Here is an 18,513-nt window from a genome sequence, read left to right as displayed (position 1 = left end):
ACTAAAAGCTTGCTTATTCCAGAGGTGTATCTTAATTGTTTGATGATGGATATCAGCAGTGGCAGTGCTTTTTTTATTTGGACATTCTTGATTTTTATGTTGTCTGTTGCAAAGTCCTTCTTGTTGATCTGCTTTAAGGGCTTGCTCACACTGGTGAGTATCCAGCGTATAATTCGAACAAGTGCTATCCGACTAGCGTTTTTTTTTCCATTACGAGTTGGCATGAGACAAAAATCGATGCATGCTGTGATTGGCAGCATTTATCGGACGGCGTGCACCCATACAAGTCTGTGGATGCATGCAAAAACATCGGACTGCATTCGGATGTCATCCAAGTGCAGTCCAATATACGCCGGCTCACACAGTTCAGAAGATGGAGACGTTAAGTTCTCCATCTTCTCCGCACCTGTGATCCGATTATCGCATGTGAGAGAATCGTATCAAAGTAAAGTGACACTCGGCTCATCCTCGCAGCAGGGTTAGTGCAGAGGGTCATTTTCATATAGCATCCAATTCTCTTGCATGAGAGAATCATCAGATGCTATATTCAAGAGTGAACTTGCCCTTAGGTATAGTCTCTAAGGTATCTAAGTAGTATCTAGGTTGGTTTCATACTGATGTCAAAGTTAAAGGTCTTTTTGATTCTCTGCAGTGATCTCCATGTTATTTCAAACTCAGGTTTTTCTATCAAATTTTATATTCAAGAACCTACTTGTTAATATCTGCACTTTCCAAAATTTGTGATATAATTGGGTTTCTGCAATGCGATCACAGAGACCTGATGGGTTACAATGTTAGCCAAAGGCCGGATGAAGGCCCTCATCACTGCCATTTCAGCCATTGGCTGAACTCCATAGTAGACCAAGCTTTTCACTAAATTCTGTGGTATTGCAGAATTTGGCTGGTTTAATTCCCCTGAGAGGACTAAAAAGAATTGTACAAAATTAAAATAAAAATTATTAAACATATAAAAAAATTTAAATGATCCCAATTCTTCCTTGTTAAAAATAAAGGAAAAACTAAACAAAAAAACACATTTGCTATCACCGTATTTGTAAAAAAGTGTGATCTATCAAAACCCGTAAAGATAAAAAAAAATCAAAATGCCAGAATTGTATTTTTTTTTAGTCACCTCACCTCCCTAAAAAGATATAATAATAAGTAGTGTTGAGCCACCCCCGTAGTGTTCGGGTTCGGTTCGGTTCGTCGAACACCGGGATGTTCGAGGAACTGTTCGTCGAACTGTTCGTCGAACACCTTAGAACACCGTCGAACACCGTTAAAACCAATGGCAGGCAAACAAAAACACATAGAAACACATAGAAAACACCTGCAAAGGTGTCCAAAAGCTGACAAACTGCTCAGAAGACACTCTCTTTAAAAAAGCCGGCCGGCAAATTCAGCAGCGGCATACACCGGTACCCGACAATTTAGACAAGAAGGAATAGAGCATCACACATAGATTAGATAGATAGAAACATGTCAGTCACACATATAAGAAGCACAGTGACAGTGTTGGTTACTGCACTTGTCATTTAGTGTAAAGGATTTATTAAAAAAAATATTAGTGTTTTCATGCACTGTCTCTTTAAAAAAGCCGGCCGGCAATTCAGCAGCGGTACCCGACAATTTAGAACAGAAAGATAGAGCATCACACATAGATTAGATAGATAGAAACATGTCAGTCACATATATATGAAGTACAGTGATAGTGTTGGTTACTGTACTTGTCATTTAGTATTAAAATAAAGGATTTATTATTAAAAAAATTGGCGTGGGGTTCCCCTTAATTTTAGGCTCTAGCGGAGGTTAAGCAGACGGCTGGGGCAGATGTTTGAAGCCTGGGAAGGGGGTAATACCCACGGAGCTTCCCAGGCTACTAATATCAGCCCCCAGCTGAATACATAGCCTTTACTAGCTAGTAAAATGGGGGACCCCCCAAAAAAAATGACGTGGGGTCCCCCCTAATTTAATAGCTAGCAAAGGCTAGGCAGACAGCTGGGGGCTGATATTAATAGCCCAGGAAGGGAGCCATGAATATTGGCCCCCTCCCAGGCTAGAAACACCAGCCGTCAGCCGCCCCAGAAATGGCGCATTCATAGGATGCGCCAATTCTGGCACTTAGCCTCGCTCTTCCACGCTGCCCTGGTGCGGTGGCAGGGGGTAATAGGGTTGGGGTTGATGTCAGCTTATAATGCCAGCTGACATCAAGCCCAGGTTAGTAATGGAGAGGCGTCTATAAGACACCCCCATTACTAACCCCATAGTCAAAGTTAAAAAAAAACACAAACACCCAGAATAAAGTCCTTTAATTGAAATAAAGACACAATCCTTTATTGTTCTAAATTAAACCATACTTACCATCACGCCCATTCCAGCTGAAGCCAACGATCTCCTGCAATAAAAGAAAAATAATAAAGCAACCTCATCCTTACCTTTCCATGGTTCCCACGACAGCTTCAGCTCTGCTACATCGAGATGACAGGCTGGACCGCAGCAGAACGGTGCCATCCAGCCTGTCATCCCGCAGACACTGAGAAGCGCAGGCTTGCTTGCGCTGCTCAGCGTCTCTCTGTGACGACATCCAGATGAGCCGAGTTCATGTCCAATGAACTCGGCTCACCTCATGCACGTCACTGACAGCGTGGGAAAATTCTCACGCTGAAGCGCTGATTGCAGGAGAATTTTCCCACGCTGTCAGTGACGTGCAGGAGGTGAGCTGAGTTCATTGGACATGAGCTCACCTCATGCACATCACTGACAGCGTGGGAGAATTCTCCTGCACTCAGCACTTCAGCGTGAGAATTTTCCCACGCTGTCAGTGACGTGCATGAGGTGAGCCGAGTTCATTGGACATGACCTCGGCTCATCTGGATGCCGTCACAGCGAGACAGTGAGGAGCGCAAGCATGCCTGCTCTTCTCAGTGTCTGCGGGATGAGAGGCTGGATGGCAGCGTTCTGCTGCGGTCCAGCCTGTCATCTCGATGTAGCAGAGCTGAAGCTGTCGTGGGAACCATGGAAAGGTAAGGATGAGGTTGGTTTATTATTTTTCTTTTATTGCAGGAGATCGTTGGCTTCAGCTGGAATGGGTGTGATGGTAAGTATGGTTTAATTTAGAACAATAAAGAATTGTGTCTTTATTTCAATTAAAGGACTTTATTCTGGGTGTTGTGTTTTTTTTAAATACTTTACTAGAAATTCATGGCGGTCATGTCTAATACTGGCGTGACCCCATGAATTTTGGGCTTGGGGCCAGCTGATAATACCAAGCTGGCCCTAACCCCTTTATTACCCAGTGAGCCACCGCACCAGGGCCCTGGATGAGTTGGGTACAGCGCCAGAAGATGGCGCTTCTATGAACGCGCCATTTTCCGGGGTGGCTGCGGACTGCAATTTGCAGCGGGGGGGGCCCAGAAAGCTTGGGCCTCCCTGCGCTGCAGATTCCAGCCCCCAGCTGCCTAGTTGTACCTGGCTGGACACAAAAATAGGGCGAAGCCCCACGTACTTTTTTTTTAATTATTTCATGAAATTCATGAAATAATTAAGAAAAAACGGGCTTCCCTATATTGTTGTGTCCGGCCAGGTACAAATAGGCAGCTGGTGGTTGGGGGCAGCCCGTTCCTGCCTGCTGTACCTGGCTGGACACAAATATAGTGCGAAGCCCCACTTCAATTTTTTTTAATTATTTCATGAAATTCATGAAATAATTAAGAAAAAAAGGGCTTCCCTATATTGTTGTGTCCGGCCAGGTACAAATAGGCAGCTGGTGGATGGGGGCAGCCCGTTCCTGCCTGCAGTACCTGGCTGGACACAAATATAGTGCGAAGCCCCACTTCAATTTTTTTAAATTATTTCAGGAAATTCATGAAATAATTTAAAAAAAATTGACGTGGGGCTTCGCACTATATTTGTGTCCAGCCAGGTACAGCAGGCAGGAACGGGCTGCCCCCAACCACCAGCTGCCTATTTGTACCTGGCCGGATACAACAATATAGGGAAGCCCTTTTTTTCTTAATTATTTCATGAAATAATTTAAAGAAAATTGACGTGGGGCTTCGCCCTGTTTTTGTGTCCAGCCAGGTACAACTAGGCAGCTGGGGGCTGGAATCCGCAGCGCAGGGAGGCCCAAGCTTTCTGGGCCACCCCCGCTGCAAATTGCAGTCCGCAGCCACCCCGGAAAATGGCGCGTTCATAGAAGCGCCATCTTCTGGCGCTGTACCCAACTCATCCAGGGCCCTGATGCGGTGGCTCACTGGGTAATAAAGGGGTTAGGGCCAGCTTGGCATTATCAGCTGGCCCTAAGCCCGAAATTCATGGGGTCACGCCAATATTAGACATGACCACCATGAATTTCTAGTAAAGTATTTAAAAAAAACACAACACCCAAAAAAAAGTCCTTTAATTGAAATAAACACACAATTCTTTATTGTTCTAAATTAAACCATACTTACCATCACGCCCATTCCAGCTGAAGCCAACGATCTCCTGAAATAAAAGAAAAATAATAAAGCAACATCATCCTTACCTTTCCATGGTTCCCAGGACCGGTTCAGCTCTGCTACATCGAGATGACAGGCTGGACCGCAGCAGAACGCTGCCATCCAGCCTCTCATCCCGCAGACACTGAGAAGCGCAGGCTTGCTTGCGCTCCACAGTGTCTCTCTGTGAGGGCATCCAGATGAGCCGAGTTCATGTCCAATTAACTCGGCTCACCTCATGCACGTCACTGACAGCGTGGGAAAATTCTCACGCTGAAGCGGTGAGTGCAGGAGAATTTTCCCACGCTGTCAGTGACGTGCAGGAGGTGAGCTGAGTTCATTGGACATGAGCTCACCTTATGCACGTCACTGACAGCGTGGGAGAATTCTCCTGCACTCACCGCTTCAGCGTGAGAATTTTCCCACGCTGTCAGTGACGTGCATGAGGTGAGCCGAGTTCATTGGACATGAACTCGGCTCATCTGGATGTCGTCACAGAGAGACGCTGAGCAGCGCAAGCAAGCCTGCGCTTCTCAGTGTCTGCGGGATGAGAGGCTGGATGGCAGCGTTCTGCTGCGGTCCAGCCTGTCATCTCGATGTAGCAGAGCTGAAGCTGTCGTGGGAACCATGGAAAGGTAAGGATGAGGTTGCTTTATTATTTTTCTTTTATTGCAGGAGATCGTTGGCTTCAGCTGGAATGGGCGTGACGGTAAGTATGGTTTAATTTAGAACAATAAAGGATTGTGTCTTTATTTCAATTAAAGGACTTTATTCTGGGTGTTTGTGTTTTTTTTAACTTTGACTATGGGGTTAGTAATGGGGGTGTCTTATAGACGCCTCTCCATTACTAACCTGGGCTTGATGTCAGCTGGCATTATAAGCTGACATCAACCCCAACCCTATTACCCCCTGCCACCGCACCAGGGCAGCGTGGAAGAGCGAGGCTAAGTGCCAGAATTGGCGCATCCTATGAATGCGCCATTTCTGGGGCGGCTGACGGCTGGTGTTTCTAGCCTGGGAGGGGGCCAATATTCATGGCTCCCTTCCTGGGCTATTAATATCAGCCCCCAGCTGTCTGCCTAGCCTTTGCTAGCTATTAAATTAGGGGGGACCCCACGTCATTTTTTTTGGGGTGTCCCCCATTTTAATAGCTAGTAAAGGCTATGTATTCAGCTGGGGGCTGATATTAGTAGCCTGGGAAGCTCCGTGGGTATTACCCCCTTCCCAGGCTTCAAACATCTGCCCCAGCCGTCTGCTTAACCTCCGCTAGAGCCTAAAATTAAGGGGAACCCCACGCCAATTTTTTTAATAATAAATCCTTTATTTTAATACTAAATGACAAGTACAGTAACCAACACTATCACTGTACTTCATATATATGTGACTGACATGTTTCTATCTATCTAATCTATGTGTGAAGCTCTATTCTGTCTGTTATAAATTGTCGGGTACCGCTGCTGAATTGCCGGCCGGCTTTTTTAAAGAGACGGTGCATGAAAACACTATTATTTTTTTTGATAAATCCTTTACGCTAAATGACAAGTACAGTAAGCAACACTGTCACTGTACTTCGTATATATGTGGCTGACATGTTTCTATCTATCTAATCTATGTGTGAAGCTCTATTCTGTCTGTTATAAATTGTCGGGTACCGCTGCTGAATTGCCGGCGGCTTTCTTAAAGAGACGGTGCATGAAAACACTATTATTTTTTTTGATAAATCCTTTACGCTAAATGACAAGTACAGTAAGCAGCACTTTCACTGTACTTCGTATATATGTGGCTGACATGTTTATATCTATCTAATCTATGTGTGAAGCTCTATTCTTTCGGTTCTAAATTGTCGGGTACAGGTGTATGCCGCTGATGAATTGCCGGCTTTTCATGTTTCACTGTGAGCACTGTTCCCATCGATTTGGGCAATCACTGTAATGCCACAACCACCATGGCTGTGACATTACAGTGAGTGGCAGACAATCCCTGCATGATTGGTGCTCTAAATAGCGCCAGACATGCAGGACACGCTTTTGGTGCACGAACAGTTATCGAACATAACCTCGAACAGCCGAATTTTTTGCAAATCGTTCGGGTTCGTCGAACAACTCGAACACCGCCCAAAACAGCTCGAATTTGAGATTGGCGAACAGTTCTAGTCGAACAACGCTCATCTCTAATAATAAGTAAACAAAGAATCGTATCTACACAAAATTGGTATAAGCCACAGAAAAAAACAAGCTCTCAACAGAAAAATTAAAATATTAAGTGTTGGAAGATGTCGTCACAAAGCAAATAAATTTTTAATAATTACTCTGAATTTTTTTCATTGCTTAAATAAAAAAAAATTATGCAAGTTTGATATCATCAAAATTACACTGACCTAGGAAATCATGAAGTGAGGTCATTTTTACCACACAATGAACGCTGTGAAAACCAAACCCAACAATGGCAAAATCGTTTTTTTGTAATCATTTCATCCCACTTGGAATAATTTTTCTCCTTCTTCAATACATTGTATGATTAAATAAATGGTATAATTCAAAACTACAGCTTGTCCCACAAAAAAATTGTTATACATTTATGCTGATGGAAAAATAAAAAATTCCTTGTTTTTTAAAAGGATTAAAGAAGCCCCGAAAGAAAAAGACTTAAAACATTATATTCTGATTTATATAATATCTATAGCTGTTCATGAAACCTCATGAAGATCTGTATGGTGTATGGTCACTCATGTATGTTAAAATTACCTTCCCAGCTGACCCTAAAAAACAATTGTGGCAATCCCACCAGAAAGGCCCACCTCATAGTATGAGACACACTGCTTTAAATATATAAACACGCAATTTAGCAATCAACGTAAAAATGGAAGAATTCAATGACCATTTAAAAAGCAGAACAATATCAAATACAATACAGAAGTAATGTCATGAAATGTTATTTTTCACCTGAAACCAGTCAATTGTACAGCAATTTACAAGAGATGAATAATGACGAAGATGGTCACGAAAAGCTTCTCCCGTTGGACTAAATGCTATCACAACGTGTAGGTTTCTTCTTACGTGATCTTTAAATTTATTGTAAAAGTCAGATGGCGTGATTTCACTTTGTGTTTGATGAGCTGGGAAAAGCTGGCGCATCTATAAAACAATAATAAACAACAGTGGAATTTTTAGCTTCTCTATGGCTATTGCATCATGGTTCCTTCACTAAATAATCTTACTCTAGGAACAGAATAAATATGTCTTGACATAAAAATGTAAAAAATACAGTCAATATAAAATATTCACTTCATTTTTCATATTTTTTATTCAAGATAAATTCTGATATTAACTGAAAATACACGAATACACAAAGCAAGCATTTCATCAACATATATTATTTAAATATAATATTATTCAAATGTTAAACCATTTACCTGCCCCATTTCTCTGCAACAATGATAAGGACACTAATTCGTCCATAAAATGGCATCCGTAAGCATGGTCCACGAATGTGAATTCACTCCTATATCGGCGCTACTTTTACCCTTCCTATGCGAGACCTTTTCTCACAGAAAAGGGTCAACAGAAGCATGTACTGGATAAGAAAATTACATGACCGCCATTTATAGTTTCACGGCATTCGTTACAAATAAAGATAAACTATCTCAAGTGTGATTTTCCAAATCTGTCCAGTGTCACTTTGAGGTAATAATTTTGTAATGCCTTAATATATGCCAGTGACTGTGAGTACATTTTGTTCAATATGATTTGTGTTTATTTATGAAAATATCAAAAACTTGACAAAATTTAGCAATTTTCAAACTTTGAATTTTTATGCCCTTAAATCAGATAGTTATATCACACAAAATAATTAATAAATAACACTTCCAATATGTCTACTTTACATCTGTATACATTTTGAAACATAATTTTTTGTTGGGAAGTTAGAAGGGTTAAATCAATTTTACATTTTTCCAACAAAATCTGCAAAACCAATTTTTTGTTAGGGACCACAGCACATTTGAAGTGAATTTGAGGGGCCTATATGACAGAAAATACTCAAAGAAAAACAGGTATCACCTTGTTGTGGGTGTATGTGTATTTAGTCCTAGGTGACATTTTTAAAGTGTTTTTAATATTTTATAGTTTGCATGAATAAAGGATTTACTTCAAATCATTTGGCGATCCCTGTTTATAGCATTGCTCTTTTTCTTGTTTTTATTAGATATTTATTACATGCTATAGGTGATCCCGAAACTTTATTTAATGATACCCTCTTCTTTGTGTATGTTAGCAAATACTCAAAAGTGACACTATTTTAAAAACTGCACCCCTCAAAATTCTCAAAACCATATTCAATAAGTTTATTAACCTTTTTAGGTGCATCACAGGAATTAAAACAGTGTGGAAGGAAAAAATTGAACTTTTACTTTTTCCCACAAAAATGTTGCTTCAGCCCTAAATTTTTCATTTTCGTAAGAGAAACAGGAGAAAATAGACCATACAATTTGTTGTTCAATTTCTTCTGATTACACCGATACCCCATATGTGGTAGAGAACTACTGTTTTATCTAATTAAGGTAGAGGTTTGGTGAGCACCTTGAACTAACAAATGCTTCACAGAATTTTATAACATTGGACTGTGAAATTTAAAAATTACGTTATTTTCCTCAGAAATGTTGTTTTAGCTCTAAATTTTTCATTTTTACAAAGGTAATAGGAGAAAATGGACTATGTATTTTGTTGTGTAATTTCTTCTGAGTACACCGATCCCCCATATGTGCTCATAAACTCTTGTTTGGGCAAACGACAGGGATTGGAAGGACAGGAGAACTATTTGATTTTTGTACTGCAAAATTGTCTGGAATAGATTGTGGATGCCATGTCGCATTTGGAGAACCGCCAAGGTTCCAGAACAGCAGAAACCCCCACAAGTGACCCCATCTTGGAAACTACACCTCTCGAAGAATTCCTCTATGGTTTAATGAGCATTTTAAATAGCCAATCCCTACATGTGTTGAGGCTGTTAGACATGTAGCTGTGGTGATGCGGACATGCTCCCGAGCATTCCGAAGAGCATGTGTGGGCAGGGTAGAGGTAGCACTGATGTAAGAGATCATGTGACCTCTTGTGAATCTAATCATGAACAATTCTGTTACATGATCTCCTAAAGATGCCATTTTATGGATGATTCAGTGTCCATAGTGCTTCAGGGATACATGAGTTGCAGTGAAATGAGGCAGATAAATGGTTTATTATGTTTAAATAATGTATATTGATGAAATGTTTTTTTTATGTACTGTTAGTTCTAGAACTATAATACGTGAATGATGGCCAACCTCTTTAAGTGATGCCCAAATATAACTGACATTTTTCAATTTGGGAGAATCATATTAATATTAATTCACTTTCATTTACTGTATGAAACAACTCAAGTAAAAACATATTATCTTAGTATTGCATATTTTGTAATATCTGAAGTGTTAACCTCACAACCAAACCTCTGATAAAGTGAATATCAACCCATCAATACAATTTTTTTCATAATCTAAATAAGATAGTTCGCACTAACACTGATGCATCCTGAGCCTGCTGGACAGCGTGCATTTCTTTGAAACTTGATTGGGTCTGCTTATCTACCATCCGGACAATCCTATATTTCACTCTTTCATCAATTTTTCTCTGCCCTCCTCGTCCAGGGAGATTAGCTACAGTGCCATGGGTTTTAAACTTCTTGATTATATTGCGCACTGTGGACAAAGGAACATCTAGATCTCTGGAGATGGGCTTGTAACCTTGAGATTGTTGATTATTGTTCAATAGTTTTGGTTATCAAATCCTCAGACCGCTCTCCATTCTTAGTGTGGCACACACAGACTCACAATGCAAAGATTGAGCCAACTTCTCCCTTTTTTATCTAGCTTCAGGTGTGATATTCATCTTACTCACTCCTGTTACATGCAACTGGTGAGTTTGAACGAGCATCACATGCTTGAAACAAAGTTGTTTACCCACAATTTTGTAAAGGTGCCAACAACTTTGTCCAACTTATTATTAGGGTTTTGTGTGAAAATATGTTCAATTTGCCTCTTTTTTCCTTGTTCTTTTTTTGTGTTGTTCCAATACACACAAAGGTAAAAAACATGTGTAACAAAACATGCGTAATTGTTATAGTTTTCTGGCAAAAAAAAAAATATATATACACATTTTTTACTATAGGATTTACCATTTACAACAAAAACTGATTTATTCTTATATTAAAAGAGGGGCTCTCAATGGATTCTTAGGGCCTCTTGCACTGTGCCAGACTTCCGGGTGTCATGGTGCCCATGAGGGTTCTGCGCAGGCATGTGGGAATCCTTGCATATTTGCACAGAACCCTCCAGAGCACTATATATACCTGGAGGTCCAGCACAGAGGCCCCAAGATTCCAAAGTTAGTGACGGGGGATTGGAAGATGCAGCAAGGACCAGATGGGTGGTGGTGAGCAGTGAAAGGGCCCGAGAGATGAGCAGTGAGGTCAGTATAAATTTATTTTTTATTTTTTACATATTATGTTTATTATGCTCTGAGGCCTGGAAAGACTCCAGAGCACAATAAGGGACATTAAATTCATGTAGAATAACTTCTCTGTGAATCAAATTTCCCAGAAAAAAGTACACGAACAGGCAATTTCAAGTTTTGCCTGATACACTCATCTGCATCTACAACCTTATGGGAAACTAGGATAAGTTGTAACTAGGAAATTATGGTGATCAAGACCAATGATAGTCACATGTAAAAGGAAACCTAAAACTAGCTCTTGGTAGATATTCCCTACTTAGTAAACTATAAATGAAAGTTAGGTGCGATGGTATAAAAATGGACAAGTGCAGCACCAATAAGGTTAACTTCATTTCTGTAAACTTCTCCAGAATTTCCTTTATAATGTACAAAGAGTTTCTTGTATCATAAAATAATGCTGATGCCCTCCTCCCTCTATGTCTGCGAGCACCTCTGACTGAAGCACAATAAAAGAAAGATGACCTTTTCCATGACTTCCAGTTTTTCTTCATTATTAAACAGGGAAGGAACATCACCAGTGCTCAGGATCATGTTGATGTCTTCCAAAAATGACTCATCCTATTTCAAGAAAGAAAATTACCCATTTACAATTCAAATAATGAATCTCAGAAGCAGAAAAAAAAATCTTTCACTATTAATTTATTTCTTGTACTTTTCCTGTGCAGTTATTTGCAAAACACATTTATATCTTGAAGTCCCATCTTTCTTCATCTACTTTAACGAGCGCTCATGAAACTACTATCATTCTCATAATAGGCATTTTGAGGAGTAAAACAGGCAATTTACTGAGCAGCTATGTAGAGTATTGATATTACAGCTTTGTGGCAAAATATCACTCGATCTTTTAGTAGCTATTATTATCATTCATAAATTACTGATAAATAATATATTATTTTTATGGCCAGGTACTAGCATGATTCAATTATACTGCATATTTTTTCTAGTGTACATTATCATTGTTTTTCTGTACCTTTATTTGATGATCAGCAAACAGAAACACAGTAGGAATCCCATTCTGTCCAGCAGCTCTCAACACCGTTTTCAGATCATCTCTCCATTCACTAACTGTGTATGATTTCAGAATACTAACTTGATAAACTTCTATGTCTGCCATAAATGCTGCAAGTCTTGTGGCAGACTGTCGGCCAGTCCCTCCGATTCCTGAATTTAGTGAGGGTAAACAATTAAAATGTTAAACTAATAAGTTTGTGCAGTATATAATCACTGTCATTATGTTATGCTAATAGTCATAACTATTATTTTATTGAAATTACTAATTGTAATTCTTAATATAAATTATTCAGAAACGCATGATTAATTCAGTCAAAGCTATTTAGCCGATATGTATATATGCAGTTTAAAAACAATTTTGCATCTAAAAAAGATTTGCAAAAACTGGACTGCCTTAAAATAATTTTTAAAAAATAACTTATTTCAGAAATAACTGCTTCAGCATTATAAACTAAGAGCTGTGGGTAGCACTAGGATGGCAGTGCTAGGTCAGTAGATAAATTATCAGGTCCTTTATTATTTCATTTCTCCCACTTTCCCACAAAATTTTCTTATCTCTCAAAACCACTATGGAAACAGTCCCAGACCATGGAGCATTCATTTGTTCACCTAAACTGCAGGGACACTTGGATCGATCACACATTTCATTTAATCTCTAATGTAAGTAGAAAACCCTATTTTGTATCACATCATACAGTATATAAAAATGTTTATTTAGATGTTACATATACAGTTTCAGTCAAACCTTTGACACACCTGTTAATACAATGATTTTCCCTGTTTTACTTAAATGTGCACATTGTAAATTCAGACTGAAGGGAGCAAAACCTTTAAGGAACACATTAACACAAGTAGTAAAGAAGAGTATATAAAACAAACCAGGTTATGTGTTAAACCTTAGTTTTCTCAACATACCTGCCTTTCACTCTGATGACTGCTTTGCACATGACAGCTATATGGTTCTTAGTAGAAATGAGTGGATCTGAAGATATTTGATTTCACCAAATAATGCTGATTTTATAGAGAAATTCAATTGACAGCAAATTTACTCTATACAAATTTAATGTCCCTTATTATGCTCTAACATCTGGAGAGTAGACATGAGGGAACATTTCAATGTTCGGTTCATAAAAGTTCGCCGAACAAATTGATATTTGCCGAATTTATTCACCGATTGTTTGTCGAACATTTCCGAATCCCATAGGAGTCAATGGGGGGACCAAAAAAATGCATATACAACACCTAGAAATGGGACCAAAAGCTGTTAAAACACATCAAATTAGGTGTAGACACCAGGGAAGTGCCATCAATTGACCCAGAGTACAATTACTGTAATTACTGTGACAGCGACATTTATTCAGTTGTGCTTTACATGTCAAAAGGAGTCACCGACTGGTACAGCAGGAGAGAGGACCCTGCCTGCGAGGGTGGAACCACTGTGCCACGGACCTCGGAGAGCCTGGAGGGGTGTGACTAAGCGAGCACCGGACTTTTCACTTGAGCCTCTGATGGTGAGGTTTGGCTTGGCTCCTGATGAATGCCAGATGCCACTCCAGGACAAACCAACAGACACGCAGCAGCTGGACCCAGTAGGACAGACTAGATGGCGCAGCAGTCAGAGTCTGTATCAGAGTGCAGCAGTCAGAGTCTGTATCAGAGTGCAGTAGGCAGAGTCTGTATCAGAGTGCAGCAGGCAGAGTCTGTATCAGGAGTGCAGCAGGCAGAGTCTGTATCAGGAGTGCAGCAAGCAGAGTCTGTATCAGGAGTGCAGCAGGCAGAGTCTGTATCAGGAGTGCAGCAGGCAGAGTCTGTATCAGAGTGCAGCATGCAGCGTATGTATCAGGAGTGCAGCAGGCACAGTCTGTATCAGGAGTGCAGCAGGCACAGTCTGTAACAGGAGTGCAGCAGGCAGAGTCTGTATCAGAAGTGCAGCAGGCAGAGTCTGTATCAGGAGTGCAGCAAGGACTGGTACGCAACCTTACACAACTTAGATTACAGAACAGGAAGGTTCAACTACAGCCACCCCAATAGATGGAGACTCATTCAGGATTCCCCACATTTAAAAAAATTAGTGGCAGACGCCAGCAAAGTGGCATCAATTTCCCTACTGTAGAAATAGTGTAAATAAGACCCACACCTCTTCCAGTACAGCCAAGCCAGGAGATGGAGACCTAACCAGGAGTGTTCATATTGCCCTAAATGAGGGCCTAACACCACCGAAGTGGCATCAATATCATCAGACTACAAGTAGTTTAAAGCAGACTCAAACCTGTCCCACTACAGCCAACCCAGGAAATACAGACTTAATCGGAATTGTTTACATTAAAAAAAATAGGGCCTAAGACCACCATTTCAGTGGCCAACAGATTGGAGATGGTGTAGTTCAACCTCTTAGCTTTGTCATGTGTAGGATGAAACAATCTTTTACATGACCACAACAGCGGGATTGAGGGCTGGCTGCAGTGCTGAGAGAGGGCAGAGTATGGTGAAACGGACAAACCAATAGACCGTGAGGTGCAGGCGGAGATGTTATGGTGGATTGAGAAACATGTGTTGGTGCTCAGAAAAACAAACACAGCAGGCATGTCCACTTCACTTCCAGCTGACGGGATGTCACTCAGCCTAACTGCAGCGGGTATACAGCTGGTTCTGTCGGACACCTGCGTGACACAATTTGGCACGGTAACAGAGGAGGTGGAAGAAGCAGCAGAGGTGTTTGATGGGGCGGCTGATGGTTGTTTATTGAAAATTAATTTAGAGTTTATCATGTTTGTGTACCCGTTTGGGGAGAATAATATCTGCACCAAATGCTCAATTTCATTACAGTATAGCTATAGAAATGAATGGAGACCAAAACCTCTTCCACTACAGTCAACCCAATGGATGGAGACCCATTCAGGATTCCAGACATTTCCTAAAATTAGCGTCAGACACCAGCAAAGTGTATTCAATTTCATTACAGTAGAAATAGTGTAAATGAGACTCACATCTCTTACAGTACAGACAACCCAAGAGATGGAGACTTAACCAGGAGTGTTCACATTGCCCTAAATGAGGGCCTAACAAACACCACCGAAGTGGCATCAATTTCACTAGAGTATAACTATTGCTAAGGAGGCCAAAACCAGTTCCTCTACAGCCAACCCAATAGATGGGGTCTCCATCATGATTCTCCACATTTCAAAAAATTAGTGGCAGACGCTAACAATGCCTAATCAATTTCACTACAGTAGAAATAGTGTAAATAAGACCCACACCTGTTCCAGTACAGCCAACCCAGGAGATGGAGACCTAACCAGGAGTGTTCACATTGCCCTAAATGAGGGCCTAACACCACTGAAGTGGCATCAATGTCATCAGACTACAAGTAGTTTAATGCAGACCCAAACCTGTCCCACTACAGCCAACCCAATGGATGGAGACACAATCAGAAATCCCAACATTTCCCAAAATTAGGGCCTAAAACCTGCATCAGCAGCAAGAGCAGGCACAGAATCCATATCACAGACTGCAATTTCAAGAGATCAATGCAGCACACTCAAAACTACAACATCGCCTACTCTGTACAGTCTGCAATTGGGGTGCAAAAGTCCTTGGAGATCCATGACTTGTTCATCTTGATGAAAGTTAGACAGTCTACACTTTCAGGTGACAGCCGAGTGTGCTTATCTGTCAAGACACTACCAGCAGCGCTGAAGACACGTCCAGAGAGAACGCTGTCTGTTGGGCATGATAAAACCTCCAAGGCGTGAGAGGCAAGCTCAGGCCATTCATCCATTTTTGAAGACCAAAATGTAAAAGGGTCCAAACCCTCCCTGATGGTATTGATATTGAACTCTAGATACTCCTGCACCATCCTCTCCAGTCGTTCACCATGTGTCAGACTTGTACTCTGTTGTGCTGGTGCACGAGCTGGTGCAAAAAATGTGTGAAAGGACTCACAGAAATTGCTTCTGCCACTTACTCTGCTGCTGCTAATGTTTTGACTTTGGCGAACTGATGTGCCGGAGGTTGAAAGACTACAGCTGCGATGCACACTGTGTACCTCACTGTTATCTTGGGGAAAACCTCTATTAAGGTTGCTTAAAAGCTTGTTTCGATACTCCAACATAAGTGGGTCCCTTTCCAGGGCGGGAAGCATCTGGCAAAATTGACTCTTATAATGTGGATCTAACAGAGTGGCAACCCAGTAGTCAGCATTATTTCGAATCCTAACTATACGTGGATTATGTTACAGATAGTGCTTCAAGAAGGCACTCATATGTTGGGCTGTTCCAGGAGGTCCAAAGCCAGGATGTATTGTGGGCTGCGTAACACTGATGCTTGTTTCCTCCGTCCCCTCCTGCCAACCATGTTCAAATGAGAGGGGATGATTATCCTCTTCATCCTCTGACAGCTGCTCGCCCATCATCTCTTCCTCCTCCATCAGTTCCTTGGCTCTTGCACCTTCACTAACAGTTTGCCTGGTATCACCAAACCCCCTTGATCGCTGTAATCCGCTGTCACTTGGCATCTGCTTGTGTGACGAGTGTCTGGAAATTTGAGACATTGGTATCCCTTCTGCTTACTCCTCTTCTTCTGGGGCCACCACCTCCTGCCGCAGGTTATTCAAATTTTGCTCCAGCATGTATATGACCGGAAGTCACACCAGGTGTGAGTGCAACACAGAGAGTCACACCAGATGTGAGTGCAACACAGAGGGGAAAGGGAGCCCAGACTCTAGGGAAAGGGGGAAGAGGTGACCTCCTAATCAGGACTAGCATCACTCTGTCTCCCCCTATCATCCCTATACAACCTCCGCAGCTGTCGCCGATCACGTGGCTCACCCTACTATCCCTGGCGTATGGCTATAGCTGGGGGTGGAAGGAGATGAGCACTAGTCAACCTCAGCTAGCACTCTAAAGACAAAAGGGGAAGACAACACAGAGGAACAACAACTCAGCTTTAGAAGAACTCCAACAGTGCACACGGCCTCAAAACTTCAGAGAGGACGTGATGCTGCTTCAGTCAAGTTCCAAGTAGAATTGAGTATAACCGGTGATGCCCACCTAGACACACCAGGTATATATACACCCAGACTAAAGGGAGTTAGTCGCTGGGTCCTAAATACAGCCTCCTATCTAGGCAGCTGTCTGCATTTCCAAACGTCAAGATCTCCTACAAACCACTGGAGGGTGACTGTCTGTCACCTCTGACACACCCGTGACACTGGAATAGTGATGCTGATGACGGCATCATCAGCGCTAACCAGTTTAGCAGCCATTTCAAAACCATGCAGAATGGTGCAGAGGTCCTTAATCTGTTCCCACTCCGCAAACGTGATATGTCCCAAGTCCGTACTGTGTTGCCCCCAGCTATACATCATGACATACTGCGTCAGAGCTCGTTGCTGCTGCCACAGTCGCTGCAACATGTGCCGAATGGAATTCCACCGCGTCGGCACATCGCAGACCAGCCTGTTAACTGGCACGGACAAAGACCTCTGTATCGATGCAAATTGATGACATAAGGGGTGCGAGCGGCGGAAGTGAGCACACAGCGTCCGTACTTTGTGAAGCAGCTCATCCAGGCCAGGATAGTGGTGGAGAAATCGCTGTAACACCAGGTTGAGGACGTGAGCCATGTGTAAGAACTTGGCTCGGCCTAGGGCCGCTATCAGGTTCACACAGTTATCGCACACGACGTTCCCAGGCTCTAGGTTCAGCGGAGACAGCCATTGCCCAAACTGAGCCTGGAGAGCTGCCCACAACTCTTCATCTGTATGACTGTGATCTCCAAGGCATATTAATTTGAAGACTGCCTGATTACGGTGAGCCCTGACTGCGCAGTACGGAGGTGGTGTGTATTCTCTCCGCACCCTTGGAACGTGTATCTCATTAAGGCAGAGGTTGAGTGCGCAGGTGGAGGCCCTAGAAGAGGTGGAGGATGCAGAAGCAGAGGAGGAAGTGGGAAATACAGAGGTTTCTTCTGCAAGCCTTGGGGATTCCAAGATTTATGGAGCAACCCCTTCCCCGCCTGCCCCCACAGCCACCAGAGTCACCCAGTGCCTGGTCAGCGAGATGTAACGCCCTTGGCCATGCTTACTCGTCCAGGTGTCTGTGGTGAAATGCACCCTGGCACACGTACATTAGGAAAGGAATGGATGATGTGGGAGTGGGGGAGCGACATGGGCACATCTCCAGCATGGCTCATGGTTGGTAACCCTTTCTTATATACTTTCTTGGAATTTTTCCATTATTATGAGCATTGGCTCTTATGTAGAATTTCATTCAGTATATATCTTTGTGCTGTATCTAATTACTCTTATGAGCACTGTCTCTTATATATGAATATATTTATCTAAATCTGTGGCATTGTATGCACAGATGTGTAATTTATTCTTTGGAATGTAAGCACTTTGCACTTTATATCAGCACACATTGATTATACAAGTCTATTCTCGGTCCAAGCACCTGGCACTCTTTTGATGCATGCTGCTGATG

General features: G+C 42.0%; 1 protein-coding gene across 1 annotated transcript in view; it reads right to left on the bottom strand.

Annotated features, from left to right (window-relative positions):
* The window catches only part of LOC141165727 (dynein axonemal heavy chain 3-like), a 2,796,342-nt gene that overhangs the window by 822,969 nt on the left and 1,954,860 nt on the right, over nucleotides 1–18,513 (bottom strand). The window contains exons 49-51 of the mRNA XM_073651577.1: nucleotides 11,991–12,181; nucleotides 11,483–11,578; nucleotides 7,421–7,612 (exon numbers count right to left, since the gene is read on the bottom strand). Of these exons, the coding sequence (XP_073507678.1) occupies nucleotides 7,421–7,612; nucleotides 11,483–11,578; nucleotides 11,991–12,181 (479 nt within the window). The remainder of the gene's footprint in view (nucleotides 1–7,420; nucleotides 7,613–11,482; nucleotides 11,579–11,990; nucleotides 12,182–18,513) is intronic.

This window comes from Phyllobates terribilis, unplaced genomic scaffold, assembly GCF_046119375.1.
Source record: "Phyllobates terribilis strain yellow unplaced genomic scaffold, ASM4611937v1 Scaffold_11__3_contigs__length_659146591, whole genome shotgun sequence".
Lineage (NCBI taxonomy): Eukaryota > Metazoa > Chordata > Amphibia > Anura > Dendrobatidae > Phyllobates > Phyllobates terribilis.
Note: the sequence above shows the minus strand (reverse complement) of the source record. Positions and strands in the feature narration are given on the sequence as shown.